The sequence below is a fragment of the Perognathus longimembris genome, chromosome 8 (assembly GCF_023159225.1).
Source record: "Perognathus longimembris pacificus isolate PPM17 chromosome 8, ASM2315922v1, whole genome shotgun sequence".
NCBI classification, from domain to species: domain Eukaryota; kingdom Metazoa; phylum Chordata; class Mammalia; order Rodentia; family Heteromyidae; genus Perognathus; species Perognathus longimembris.
In genome coordinates, this window is record NC_063168.1 from 703366 (window position 1) to 717034 (window position 13669).

At 51.4% G+C, this 13669-nt stretch overlaps 1 protein-coding gene across 1 annotated transcript in view; it reads right to left on the bottom strand.

The window, feature by feature from the left end:
• Positions 1-957: 957 nt before the first annotated feature.
• Positions 958-13669, bottom strand: part of Vwa3b (von Willebrand factor A domain containing 3B) — a 125888-nt gene continuing 113176 nt past the window's right edge. The window contains exons 23-26 of the mRNA XM_048353494.1: positions 11651-11775; positions 11018-11155; positions 5109-5209; positions 958-1294 (exon numbers count right to left, since the gene is read on the bottom strand). Coding sequence (XP_048209451.1) covers positions 1048-1294; positions 5109-5209; positions 11018-11155; positions 11651-11775 — 611 coding nt within the window. The 3' untranslated portion in view covers positions 958-1047. The remainder of the gene's footprint in view (positions 1295-5108; positions 5210-11017; positions 11156-11650; positions 11776-13669) is intronic.

Sequence of the window (13669 nt, forward strand, 5' to 3'; positions counted from 1 at the left end):
GGGCTTGGGTCTATCTATTACGGCTTGGGTCTATCTATTAGATCTTGGGTCTATCTATTAGGGCTTGGGTCTATCTATTAGGGCTTGGGTCTATCTATTAGGGCTTGGGTCTATCTATTAGATCTTGGGTCTATCTATTAGGGCTTGGGTCTATCTATTAGGGCTTGGGTCTATCTATTAGGGCTTGGGTTTATCTAATAGGGCTTGGGTCTATCTATTAGATCTTGGGTCTATCTATTAGGGCTTGGGTCTATCTATTAGGGCTTGGGTCTATCTATTAGGGCTTGGGTCTATCTATTAGATCTTGGGTCTATCTATTAGGGCTTGGGTCTATCTATTAGGGCTTGGGTCTATTAGGGCTTGGGTCTATCTATTAGGGCTTGGGTCTATCTATTAGGGCTTGGGTTTATCTAATAGGGCTTGGGTCTATCTATTAGATCTTGGGTCTATCTATTAGGGCTTGGGTCTATCTATTAGGGCTTGGGTCTATCTATTAGGGCTTGGGTCTATCTATTAGGGCTTGGGTTTATCTATTAGGGCTTGGGTCTATCTATTAGGGCTTGGGTCTATTAGGGCTTGGGTCTATCTATTAGATCTTGGGTCTATCTATTAGGGCTTGGGTCTATCTATTACGGCTTGGGTCTATCTATTAGGGCTTGGGTCTATCTATTAGATCTTGGGTCTATCTATTAGGGCTTGGGTTTATCTATTAGGGCTTGGGTCTATCTATTAGGGCTTGGGTCTATTAGGGCTTGGGTCTATCTATTAGATCTTGGGTCTATCTATTAGGGCTTGGGTCTATCTAATAGGGCTTGGGCACTATCTTTCAGTTTTTATGCTCAAGGCTGGTGCTCTACCACTGGAGCCATAGTTCTCCTCCCAGATTTTTGCTGGCTAATGGGTGATAAGACTCTCTTGGACTATTTTCCCCGGGCTGGCTTTGAGCCATGGTCCTCAGATCTCAGCCTCCCGAGTAGTTGGGATTGCAGGTGTGAGCTCTGGCTCCCGGCTTACCTTCACTGTTCTTGAAAGGGATTTCAGGGTGCTCTAGGGGTGCACTGTGTTGCCCCCGTTCCCCACCCTTGGCTTGGGGCGCGTCCTGGGGCGAGACTCCTGGGACCTGCTGTCATGGGAAGAGTTGTCGGAGTCCGAGGTCGCTGGCCCCTGCGCCGGTGGCCTCTTGGCAGGCTTCCTCCTCTTCTTTTTAAGGCTCTCCAATCTTACATCTTTTAAATCTTCAGTGTTAACCTCTTTCATTGTACACAAAGTATATCTCCTTGCCTCCTCAGTCTCCCTAGATAGGAGAGAGACAGAAAGAGAGATCAGAGGTGCCCTGGGTTTGATGGCTTTGATGTCCCCAGAGATGGCCAAGCCAGCTCCGTGGTCATTTCTTGGCTTTCTGTCCACTGTCCTGGGGTATGGATACTTTAGGCTGAGCTTAAGTGCACTCAGTTCCCTGCAACAAGCCTTGGTGTCTGGGGGCCAGGTAAAATCTAGCTACATGGATGTGGTCCTGCCTATGTCAGTGAAGAAATAACTCCAGTCTGGAACGTTCCTGGACATGCCCCAGCATTGACTGTGTCCACTTTGAGGGGCCAAGTTTGTCCTCCCCACAGCCCATTTCAGCCCTGAACCAGAGCCTACCAGAGACCTGCCCTAGCCCTGGTTTCCTAATGACTTGATTGACCATGTAACATGATGAACACTTCCAGAAATTCCCATAGTGAGTTGACCTTCAATTACACTTGACTGAAAAAACTTAGGCATGACTATGAAGTCATAGAGCCATATACCGTTTAGAAAATGAGCAAAACTTACTTATTCATAAGTGCCATCCTTCAAAGGCAGCATTCCGGGGACACCTTGACCAGCTAACCCCCATGGCTGTTTGGGGGCGGGGGGGGGTCTCACCTTTATCAGAGCTGTCAGGGTAAGTTAGGGGAACCAGCTGCTTGCTGTTAAACCTCATTTTTGTTCCCATATCTATACTAGCCACCTTGACCTCACAGCCTTCACTCTCAATGATTTTTGAAGTTTTGTTCTCCCTGAATAACTTTAGATCTCTGTGCTGTTTCAGATCCTTCTGGGAAATGTCAGGAAAAAGATAATAAAACTCAGGAAAGAATTTCAGTTATTTCCAAATAGAAAATTCCAGCATTTAAATCCTCCTCCAATGGACTGAAGTTCACCACATATTATTTTCAAAGATTGTGAAAGTCTTGGAAGATTAAAAAATATTGTCCTGAGCAATAACAGTAACAAAGTGGCCACAGACAAACTACCTTAAAGGGGAGGCGGTGGCTTAGTGGTTATCGGAGTTCTGTGGTGCCAGGGGCTTAGACACACTGTGAAATCACTCTTCAAAGTTACCTTCCCGAAGCTCCCTCTGTGAGATCTCAAACCAAATTCTCAAGGCCACAATGGAGAGTTTTTTCGACAGACTGAAAGTGCTCAAACACTAAGGCAGTGCGAGACCCTATCCACCTGCCTGTAGCAACTTTGGAAGGGAGGAGGGGGAGGGGGAGGGGGAGGAGGGGGAGGAGGGGGAGGGGAGGGGAGGAGGAGGAGGAGGAGGAGGAGGAGGAGGAGGAGGAGGAGGAGGAGGAGGAGGAGGAGGAGGAGGAGGCCATCAACTTTATGGTCACATAGGAAGTTATGAGATTCTAAGTAGGCAATAATGAAACAAGAGTGACAGAAAGGAGCAAACCATGCATTGTTAAGTGGGAAAAATGGTACAAGCAGAATGCATATTCTATTTGCATGCTTACTATTAAAGTTATGAATATGCAAAGATGAGTAGAAACTGTTATATCAAACTGTTACCAGTTACCTCTGTGTCTTCCTGGGCTCTTCAGAAGGGACTGGCTCCATTTCTCAGAAGTCTCACAAAATACCCACTTCACACTTGTCTAGGGTCAAAATCCAACTTGCTGAGTGCTGGTGGCTCACGCCTGTCATCCTAGCTACTCAGGAGGCTGGGATCTGAGGATTGAGGAATGAAGCCAGACCCAGCAGAAAAGTCCATGAGACTCTGATCTCCAATTAACCAAGAAGAACGCCAGAAATGGAGTGGCAGCTCGTGTGGTAGAGTATTACTTGAGTGAATGCTCAGTGCTGGGAGTTCAAGTCCCAGTACCAGAAAAAGAAAAATGTGTAACTGTAACCCACATCATCATTATAATAGTAGAATTTAATTTTAAAATTAAAAAAGAAAAACACTAAAAGAAACCCCACTTTAGTCACTCCCTCCCAATTTAGGAATGATTTTACAAGTGTCACATATAACTGTTGTGCCAAGTGGCGAGAAGACCCCCAGGAAGGCCACCGAGACTCAGACGTTCCGAAACGCAAAAGCAAGGCCAGGCTTTATTCAGGCGAGCTGAATACCTCGGGCCTCGTCCTACCCACCCACACGGCGGAGGTTAGGAGGAAGCCCCGAGCTGCGATTGCACAGGGCTTATAAAGGCAAAAAAACAAGGTTACAGCCATCAGGGGTTCAAGCAAGCAAGATTAGGACACGGGTACAAATCTGATTGGCTCAGGGCTCGAGGCATTCTGGGGGCGTCAGAGTTAAGCATTCCCAGCGGTTAGAGTTCTAGACCGACTGGGCCCTAATGGGCTTGTCCTGGGTCTGCTCACAGGGCCTGCTTATCTCAGGTTCACGTGGTAAGGTGGGGTTCACGTGGCAAGGTGGGGTCCACGTGGTAAAGTGGGGCCTGACTTCAAAGTCTGGCACAATCCCGACTCCCTGCCGGTGGGAAACGTCCACGAGCGTGCTGGAAATGACCCACGAGGTGACTTTTCTTCCCAGTCAGTAGCGTATCAAAACAGCATTAATTAGGTCCCTACTAATTGTTGCTGGCTACAGATTTGATTGAATACACATTAAGTGTCCAGAATTGTTTCTGATTTTGGATTTTTTGTTTTGTTTTTTGGCCAGTCCTGGGGCTTGAACTCAGGGCCTGAGCACTGTCCCTGGCTTCTTTTTGCTCAAGGCTAGCACTCTGCCACTTGAGCCATAGTGCACGTCCAGCTTTTTCTATATATGTGGTGCTGAGGAACCCAGGGCTTCATGTATACGAGGCAAGCACCTAACAAGATATTTTGGAGAAATGACCCAAGTCTAAATTTACAACTTATTTGTGTTTCATGTGTCCCCCCGTGCATATCGCCTGGGATAATTCTGTACTATACGTTTTTAGTGTGCCTGCATTTTGACTGTGATCTATCACATGAGGTCAGGTGAGGAACTTACCACTTGTGGCATCATGCTGAAGCTCGGCATATTTAGGATTTTGGAGCACATTAGATTGTGGATGTTCAGGTTAGAGATCCTCGATCTGTAATATATCTGATATTATATCTTAAGAGGAACAGGAGGCCTTTGAGTTTTAAAAATTGGAAGGCAGTGAAACCACTGGCCTTTAGGATTAGTGAATCTGTATGACTGTGTTCTCCTGTTCCAAGAACACTGCAGCATACCTCCTGAAAGTAGGAAATGGCACGTGTCCTCACGGATAATCTAGGATATTTGCAGACACGGAACCACTCATTTTTCAAAAGAGTACTTCTAAGTAGACCAGGAGAAATAAAAGGATCTAGAGACATACATAGGCTTAAAGATCTAAAATGCACTGCTGCCTCTATGGGAATAATGGCTGGGAGTGAGCAGTTGGACTAGGGGAAGTGGTTCATCTCATGTAATGTCAGAGGTGGTGCTGAAACCCCCAGTTCCAGTTAAAAAGTATGCCATAAGCCAGGAGCTGATTATCTTAGCTACTCATAAGGCTGAGGTCTGAGGTTTGCAGTTCAAAGCCATCTTAGGAGGAAAGGCCATGAGATTCTTATCTCCAATTAACACCCAAAAAGCTGGAAGTGGTGCTGTGACTCAAGTGGTAGAGCACTAGCCTTGAGTGCTTTTGCTCAGGGATAGCACCTAGGGCCTGAGTTCAAGCCCCAAGGCCAACACACACACACACACACACACACACACACACACACACACACCGTAACAACAACCACAGCAAAGATATGTTCTGGAAGGGACAGTAACCACAGGAGCAGACTAAGGGTGAAGGATGTAAGTTAATATTTCAAGGTACACTTACAGTTTTGGAGAGTCCTGAACTGGGGGTGACTTTATATGAGAGCAAGAGAGAACATACTTGTTTTGGCTGATCTTAATAAGTGCACTCCGGGGGCAAAATTCCTGTAAGGCCAAAAAACTTCATTTAATTTAAATCAGAAAAGCCCACAATTCAGAAACAACTTTTATTCTAGTTCAAACTATTATAATAGCGACTAGGTGTGATCCTTTTCAGGGTGACACTTAGGGAGCAGGTTAAATCCAGAGCTTTGCTTAATGATTATTTGCTGGATAAAAGTTATTGTTCTGTTCCCACTACTGTTTCTCCAAATTCTGTTGCTGGGTCTATTCACATAAGATGTGACGGTGTGAATACGCACACACACACACACACACACACACACACACACACACACACACACACACACTTCTAACCATCTTCCTTCCCATCTTTGTTGCAGTCCTGGCCAGCTGTTTCCTGTATGGCTGTAATCACCACTCCTTTGCTGAATACCGATCTTCAGCCTGTTCTAGTCTTCCAGAATCCCTATCAGCCCCAAGCTCTTCCATGACCATGCTACTGGGATCCCCACGGAGCCACTTCCCGTGGGATGACTCCCTCCTGGGGCTCTCAAGTCAGTTCCTGATCTCTCCCTGCCTCTGAACCGTGCCTGGGCATCGGTTCAAATGCCCTGTGGTTTGCTTTTTTCCCTTCCACAGTACATCTCCTCAGAGCAGCGCCATTCACTCCCAGTGCTTCCTGTGTTCTGCTCTTCCAGGTGGCTCCATTTTCTTGAGTTGATGGGAAGATACCACATTTCCTCTTGATCTGTCAAATGGTCACTGGCCTGAAGAGTCTTCACCTTTCCCCTGAACCCCTCAGTCCCTAATCCCCTGCACTGGAAAACCTCATGCTCGTTTCCAGTTTTACTGGAGATTCAGATTCAGTTGGCGGCAGTGATCTAGAGCTCACAGAGCCAGATGGTCTTAAGCAGGTATACAACTAAACCTTTCTGCTTCAACCTCTTTACCTGAAAATGGGGCTGAGTGCATTTCACAGTATATTGAAGATTCAGTTGTTTACTGCCTATAAAATACTTGCATTAAGCCAGGCACTGGTGGCTCATACTTGTAATCCTACTCAGGAGGCTGAGATCCGAAGATTGCGGTTGAAAGCCAGCCTGGACAGGAAAGTCCATGAGACGCTTATCTACAACTAACCACCAGAAAAATGGAAGTGAGGCTGTGGCTCACAGTGGTAGAATGCCCGCCTTGAGCAGAAAGGCTCAGGCCCTGAGTTCAAGGCCCATGACTGACAAAACAAACCACCACCACCACCACCACCAACAACAACAAAACCCACTTTCATTAGTGCCTGCGGAACAGAGTAAGGTTAATAAAGTTATCTGTGTGCCTTTGCTTTGTGCTCGCCAATATGTCTCACTTGCCAGTCCATTTTCCAAGCACATTAGGTGATCCCTTCAAGGAATGTTGCTTTCTATGAGAAATGCCATTCACTCCAACAACACGAAAACCACTGTGAGAACCAGGGCTTCCCCAGAGGCGGCGTGGGGCAGGGCGGGGCGGGAGGTGGGAGGAGAGCGCGCGTGCGGGTGGCTGCTGGAAGGGGTGGGGATGGGTGGGGAAGCCGGTGTGTGGACGTGGACTGCAGGAGAACTCCGGCGCTCCAGCAGGAAGCTCCCGCCGGACAGGCCTTCGGGCAGCTGTGGTTTGCTGTGGAGAGCAGTGGGGGAAAGGGCACTGTGGGGCGGAGGCGGGATCCTCAGTAGTGGGGAGCTGCAAGGCTCCCCGCTTGTGGAGGTCCGGCGTACAGGGGCCATGCTGGATTCTCAAGGGTGAGGACAGCAAAGGCAAAAATGACAGAATCCGGCTTGTAAACTCCCAACACAGAAAAGGAATAACATACTGCATAATTAAGGAAGGATTTCTAAAACCATAGGGCAATTTCAAGGGAGAGGCTGGGTAAACATGATCATAGTAATAGTCACAAGCCTTTTCTTTTTCATTCTAAATAATGAAAGACAAGCAACAGACTGGGAAGAGAATATTAGCTGCGCATTTGACCAGCAATCACTATCCTACAGACACAGAGGACCCCACAGGTCAGGACAAACAACGCAGTAGAAATCACAGGCACTTGAGGAACGTCGGCGCAGTGAGCAGCTCCATCCTAGAGGTGGTGGCGTTCAGGAAACTGTTCCCGTTCACTGGCAGAAGGGAGTGCCCACGGCAAACGTTACGGTGAGGCTTCATCGCCCTCCCCTGACTAATTATAGGTATGTCAGCCATGGAGGTCTTCTGCAGAAGTTTTCATCTAAGCCTCACAATCATCCTGCTAAACACAGATAGGGAGACAGAGGGAGAGACAGACGACAGACAGACAGAGATAAGATAACCATCTCTGCATGCTGAGACGAGGGCTCAGAGAGGAAAGCAACCGGCCTAGGCCACACACCAATGAAGGGCAGAGAGTGTTCAGTAAGTCCAAAAGGCAGGCCCTTCAAAAAGGCACAGCCAGACTGGAGTTCCCCAGTTTAGAAGGTGTAAGTAGTCCTGGGCAAAGGGCTGCTCCTTGTGCTTTCTAGTTCTCCCTGCTTTGTTCTGCCTCGATAAACAAATCTAACAGCAGCAGAAGTACAGCCTGCGCTCTCCGGGTCCCTCTCCGCACGTCACCCCTGTGCCCCTCATCTCCAGGAGGAACGAGATGGACACCAGGCGACGGCCCTTCTCAGTACAGGGACCCGAGGACGGGGACGACCCTGCCTCGCCGCCTTGACTTTGAGATGTCTGTGGTTCTCGTGACGGGAGCTGTTTATTAGGAAGTCGGCGCTAGAAATGCAGGGTTGAACGCAGAGAGGGGGTAGGGGCTGCCACACCAGCACAGGAATGGAGCAGAGGAGGACGGGGGGGGGGGGGAGTTCAGGGGTGGCCCTATCTGCAGAGCAGGCAAGAGCTGGAGAGAGGGGCAAGCAGAGGAAGGAAGAAGGCGCAGAGTGGGGTGGAAGGTGCTGCAGGGACTTGGACCGAGCCCACCCAGTCGTCACATACGAAGCCACCGAGTGAAAAGACTGCGCGAGGAGACCAGGGCCATGCCAGGGCAGGCGCTGTGGTGTCCACACAGTCAGCAGCATCCTAACCACGGGGCTCGCGAGGCAGGGCGAGCAGATCCACCCGGGATCACGCCTCGGGGCTCGCGAGCAGATCCACCGGGATCACGCCTCGGGGCTCACGAGGCAGGGCGAGCAGATCCACCGGGATCACGCCACGGGGCTTGCGAGCAGATCCACCGGGATCACGCCTCGGGGCTCACAAGCAGATCCACCGGGATCACGCCACGGGGCTCACGAGGCAGGGCGAGCAGATCCACCCGGGATCACGCCTCGGGGCTCACGAGGCAGGGCGAGCAGATCCACCGGGATCACGCCACGGGGCTCGCGAGCAGATCCACCGGGATCACGCCTCGGGGCTCACAAGCAGATCCACCGGGATCACGCCACGGGGCTCGCGAGGCAGGGCGAGCAGATCCACCCGGGATCACGCCACGGGGCTCGCGAGATCCACCGGGATCACGCCACGGGGCTCGCGAGCAGATCCACCGGGATCACGCCTCGGGGCTCACAAGCAGATCCACCGGGATCACGCCACGGGGCTCGCGAGGCAGGGCGAGCAGATCCACCCGGGATCACGCCACGGGGCTCGCGAGCAGATCCACCGGGATCACGCCACGGGGCTCGCGAGGCAGGGCGAGCAGATCCACCGGGATCACGCCACGGGGCTTGCGAGCAGATCCACCGGGATCACGCCTCGGGGCTCACAAGCAGATCCACCGGGATCACGCCACGGGGCTCACGAGGCAGGGCGAGCAGATCCACCCGGGATCACGCCTCGGGGCTCACGAGGCAGGGCGAGCAGATCCACCGGGATCACGCCACGGGGCTCGCGAGCAGATCCACCGGGATCACGCCTCGGGGCTCACAAGCAGATCCACCGGGATCACGCCACAGGGCTCGCGAGGCAGGGCGAGCAGATCCACCCGGGATCACGCCACGGGGCTCGCGAGATCCACCGGGATCACGCCACGGGGCTCGCGAGCAGATCCACCGGGATCACGCCTCGGGGCTCACAAGCAGATCCACCGGGATCACGCCACGGGGCTCGCGAGGCAGGGCGAGCAGATCCACCCGGGATCACGCCACGGGGCTCGCGAGCAGATCCACCGGGATCACGCCACGGGGCTCGTGAGGCAGGGCGAGCAGATCCACCGGGATCACGCCACGGGGCTTGCGAGCAGATCCACCGGGATCACGCCTCGGGGCTCACAAGCAGATCCACCGGGATCACGCCACGGGGCTCACGAGGCAGGGCGAGCAGATCCACCCGGGATCACGCCTCGGGGCTCACGAGGCAGGGCGAGCAGATCCACCGGGATCACGCCACGGGGCTCGCGAGCAGATCCACCGGGATCACGCCTCGGGGCTCACAAGCAGATCCACCGGGATCACGCCACGGGGCTCGCGAGGCAGGGCGAGCAGATCCACCCGGGATCACGCCACGGGGCTCGCGAGATCCACCGGGATCACGCCACGGGGCTCGCGAGCAGATCCACCGGGATCACGCCTCGGGGCTCACAAGCAGATCCACCGGGATCACGCCACGGGGCTCGCGAGGCAGGGCGAGCAGATCCACCCGGGATCACGCCACGGGGCTCGCGAGCAGATCCACCGGGATCACGCCTCGGGGCTCACGAGGCAGGGCGAGCAGATCCACCGGGATCACGCCACGGGGCTCGCGAGCAGATCCACCCGGGATCACGCCTCGGGGCTCGCGAGCAGATCCACCCGGGATCACGCCTCGGGGCTCACGAGGCAGGGCGAGCAGATCCACCGGGATCACGCCACGGGGCTCGCGAGCAGATCCACCCGGGATCACGCCTCGGGGCTCGCGAGCAGATCCACCCGGGATCACGCCACGGGGCTCGCGAGCAGATCCACCGGGATCACGCCTCGGGGCTCACGAGGCAGGGCGAGCAGATCCACCGGGATCACGCCTCGGGGCTCACGAGGCAGGGCGAGCAGATCCACCGGGATCACGCCACGGGGCTCGCGAGCAGATCCACCGGGATCACGCCTCGGGGCTCGCGAGCAGATCCACCGGGATCACGCCACGGGGCTCGCGAGCAGATCCACCGGGATCACGCCTCGGGGCTCGCGAGCACCACGGGGCTCGCGAGCAGATCCACCGGGATCACACCTCGGGCTCCCGGCTGTGCGGGGAGGGAAGGCACTGCCCAGACAGGAGCCACTGCCCGACCCGCGGGAATGTCTTTTTTTTTCCTTTCTTTTTCTTATTTATTGTCAAGGTGATGTACAGAGAGGTTACAGTTTCATACGTTAGGCCTTGGGTACATTTCTTGTACTGTTTGTTACCTCCTCCCTCCCTCCCCCTTCCCCTCCCCCTTTCCCTCTCCCCCCATGAGTTGTTCAGTTTGTTTACACCAAATGGTTTTGCAAGTATTGCTTTTGGTGTCCTTTGTCTTTTTATCCTGTGTCTCTCGATTTTGGTATTCCCTTTCACTTCCCTAGTTCTAATACCAGTATACACAGTTTCCAATGTACTCAGATAAGATACAGTGATAGTGCAGGTTCTTTCTTTCCTTCTTTCTTTCTTCCTTTCTTTTTTTTTTTTTTGCCAGTCCTGGGCCTTGAACTCAGGGCCTGAGCACTGTCCCTGGCTTCTTTTTGCCCAAGGCTAGCACCCTACCATTTGAGTCACAGCGTCACTTCTGGCTTTTTCTATACATGTGATGCTGAGGAATCGAACCCAGGGCTTCATGTACACGAGGTAAGCACTCTGCCACTGGGCCGTATTCCCATCCAGGAATGTCTTTTTCGAAACCAAAGGTCTACTTACTCTCCGATTGTTACACTTCAAAACCGTGTAGAATTTTTCTGAGGGCAAATTCTGTTTTGGAAGTGTTATGACAATGGCAGGAACATAGAAGTCATATCCTTCAGGTATCGTGATTTTGGCAAACACGTAATCCCCGACCTGTAGAGGAGAGGACAGTTCATGGTAGACGCTGTGTTCACCTGTCTCACGGGAAGGCAACGCTCAGGATAACCCCAAACACTGGCAACTGCGGATGCTAAAGTACACCTCATTTTTCTTTTTTAGTTTTTTTTTTAATGTTTTTAGTTCCTTTCTCATTCTTTCTTCCTTTTCCACCCCCTTTTCTCTTTTTTGTAGTACTAGGTGTTTGAACGCAGGGCCTCGTGCTTCCTAGGCGGATGTTTCTCCCCCCGAGGAGCCCGTGCCCTTGTCTCACACCTGGGGTTCTGGTTCTCTGGTCCGTTTGGGGAGGACTCATTTGGCAGGACCCTGACAACTGACAAGGGCCCACAGGGCAGCCAGCCAGAGGGATCCGTGATGAGCCAATAAATGGCCAGGTGATGGGGTCCTAATCTCCCTGCAGGGCTCAGAAAGGCCTGTCATCCTCTGTTACCTCAAACCAGGAGTGGAACAAAAGGGGTCCCCCGCAAGTACCTGCAGCGGGGGGCAAGGCATGGCACCTCCAACAGGTATGATGAAGCAGACAGGCACAACCTTGGTGTCTCCATACCTGAATTCCACCAGTGCGTGGCTAGAGCTCAGACACTTCTTCACAACCCCTGGCGAGAGTCAAAGAAGACAGAAGATATCAAGACAATAACGCTCCTTCAGGCTTTCCCCATCCTACCACCTGTGCCGAGGGCTAGCACTCCGTTTGGATTTCTCTGAGAAGCGAGGCTTTTCGTCTGATGCCTCTGGGGTTAAGCAATGCAGAATGGTGCAGCGGGAGCTCTGGCCTGGCGCCCCCCGGAGGAAGCTCAGAGAATGTAGGGAGCGTGTCCCCAGGACCACCAGCCTCAGTCCCACCGGAACAGATTCTGAGAACCTGAGACCCTCCTCCTGTACACTGCCCCCGACTTTCCTTATTTAATTACTTTAGCTCTATTTCTTCCCATAAAGACAGAGAACAGGTGGTGATTTTTTTAAATTGTGAAATAGAAAGGAAATAGGAACTCCCACTCAAAGCAGCTTACATGCTTCAGACCTAATCCTGAGTGCTGGATACACGAAATAAATAGGCTGAACATATCCAATGGAGATTTGTAAAATATATGACCAAAATGAAAAAGAAACAAGAAGTTTATCTTTTAGCTTTATACTCAAGGAGAATTCATATGTGATTTTTCTTTGATTATATGAGGTTTTGATAATCTCACTGATATTGTATATGCATCTATCTGGAGCTAAATCTTCAGAACAATTATATATGTATATATACACACACATATATATATACACATATATGTACACAATTTATATAACAATACAGTCTACTATAATAAATTATAACAGGAAAAGTAAAGTCACATCTTTTGTCACTTGTCTAAGTTGACGTTTATCTTTGCATTAATAAAGGATTCTCCATCTTAAACCCAGTTACTGGGACACTTTGGCACTGGGCATTCTGGACAGGGACAGCTGCTTGCTGGTTCCCACTGAGACAGAGGTGGACCCCCTGGCTCACGCGCTCGCTCGGACAGAGGTGGACCCCCTGGCTCACGCGCTCGCTCGGCAAGGCCCGTGTGCTTTCAGGCGGCAGAGACGCAGCTGTTGGCGTCCACGCTGCGCACTGTCGGTGGTTTTAAATGGCTCATGTGGTGGAATTTTTTTTTCAGCACACATACAAAGCCAACTTTGCACTGTATTTTTCTTTTTTTTTTTTTTTTTTTTTCTTTTTTGGCTAGTCCTGGGCCTTGGACTCAGGGCCTGAGCACTGTCCCTGGCTTCTTCCCGCTCAAGGCTAGCACTCTGCCACTTGAGCCACAGCGCCGCTTCTGGCCGTTTTCTGTATATGTGGTGCTGGGGAATCGAACCTAGGGCCTCGTGTATCCGAGGCAGGCATTCTTGCCACTAGGCCATATCCCCAGCCCCTGTATTTTTCTTATTGAACTAAGGTGTTTAATTTGGATTTGAAGTCTTTACACATTATTCACATACTTTCTACCATAAAATGATGTTATTTGCCCTTTTGATACTAATAAAAACCAATGCCACTTTCTAGGAGGAGTTTCTGCTATGAAAATGAAAGCCATCTCTTCACTGCGAGGAGTCCTCACAACCCGCAGCCCCTCGATCCCTGAACCCCTCCTTCCGCTTAGAGATAAGAATCTGTGGGGCCAGGATTCACCGAGGTGGCGGAGCTTGCTTGAGTTCTTAGCCTTGAGGATTTAGCAGTGTCTAGCGTTAATCCTGCCTAGTAAGCTTTCAGTCATTTGCCTGAGTCACAAAGTTGTGACAGAGTCTGTGGAGTCCAAATTTTCCCTCCCTCCTTTCCTCTCTCCCTTCCTTCCTTCCTTCCTTCTTCTCCCTCCCTCCCTCCCTTTGCACAAAAAGTGTCCTCATCTCTGCTCTACACCATTGGATCTAGATTTCTGGTAGGTTATAATGGTCTCATTTTCTTGCAGTTCTGTTTTCTTCCTTGTAAAGTCCTGCACAGGTGGGTGTAGCATCTTA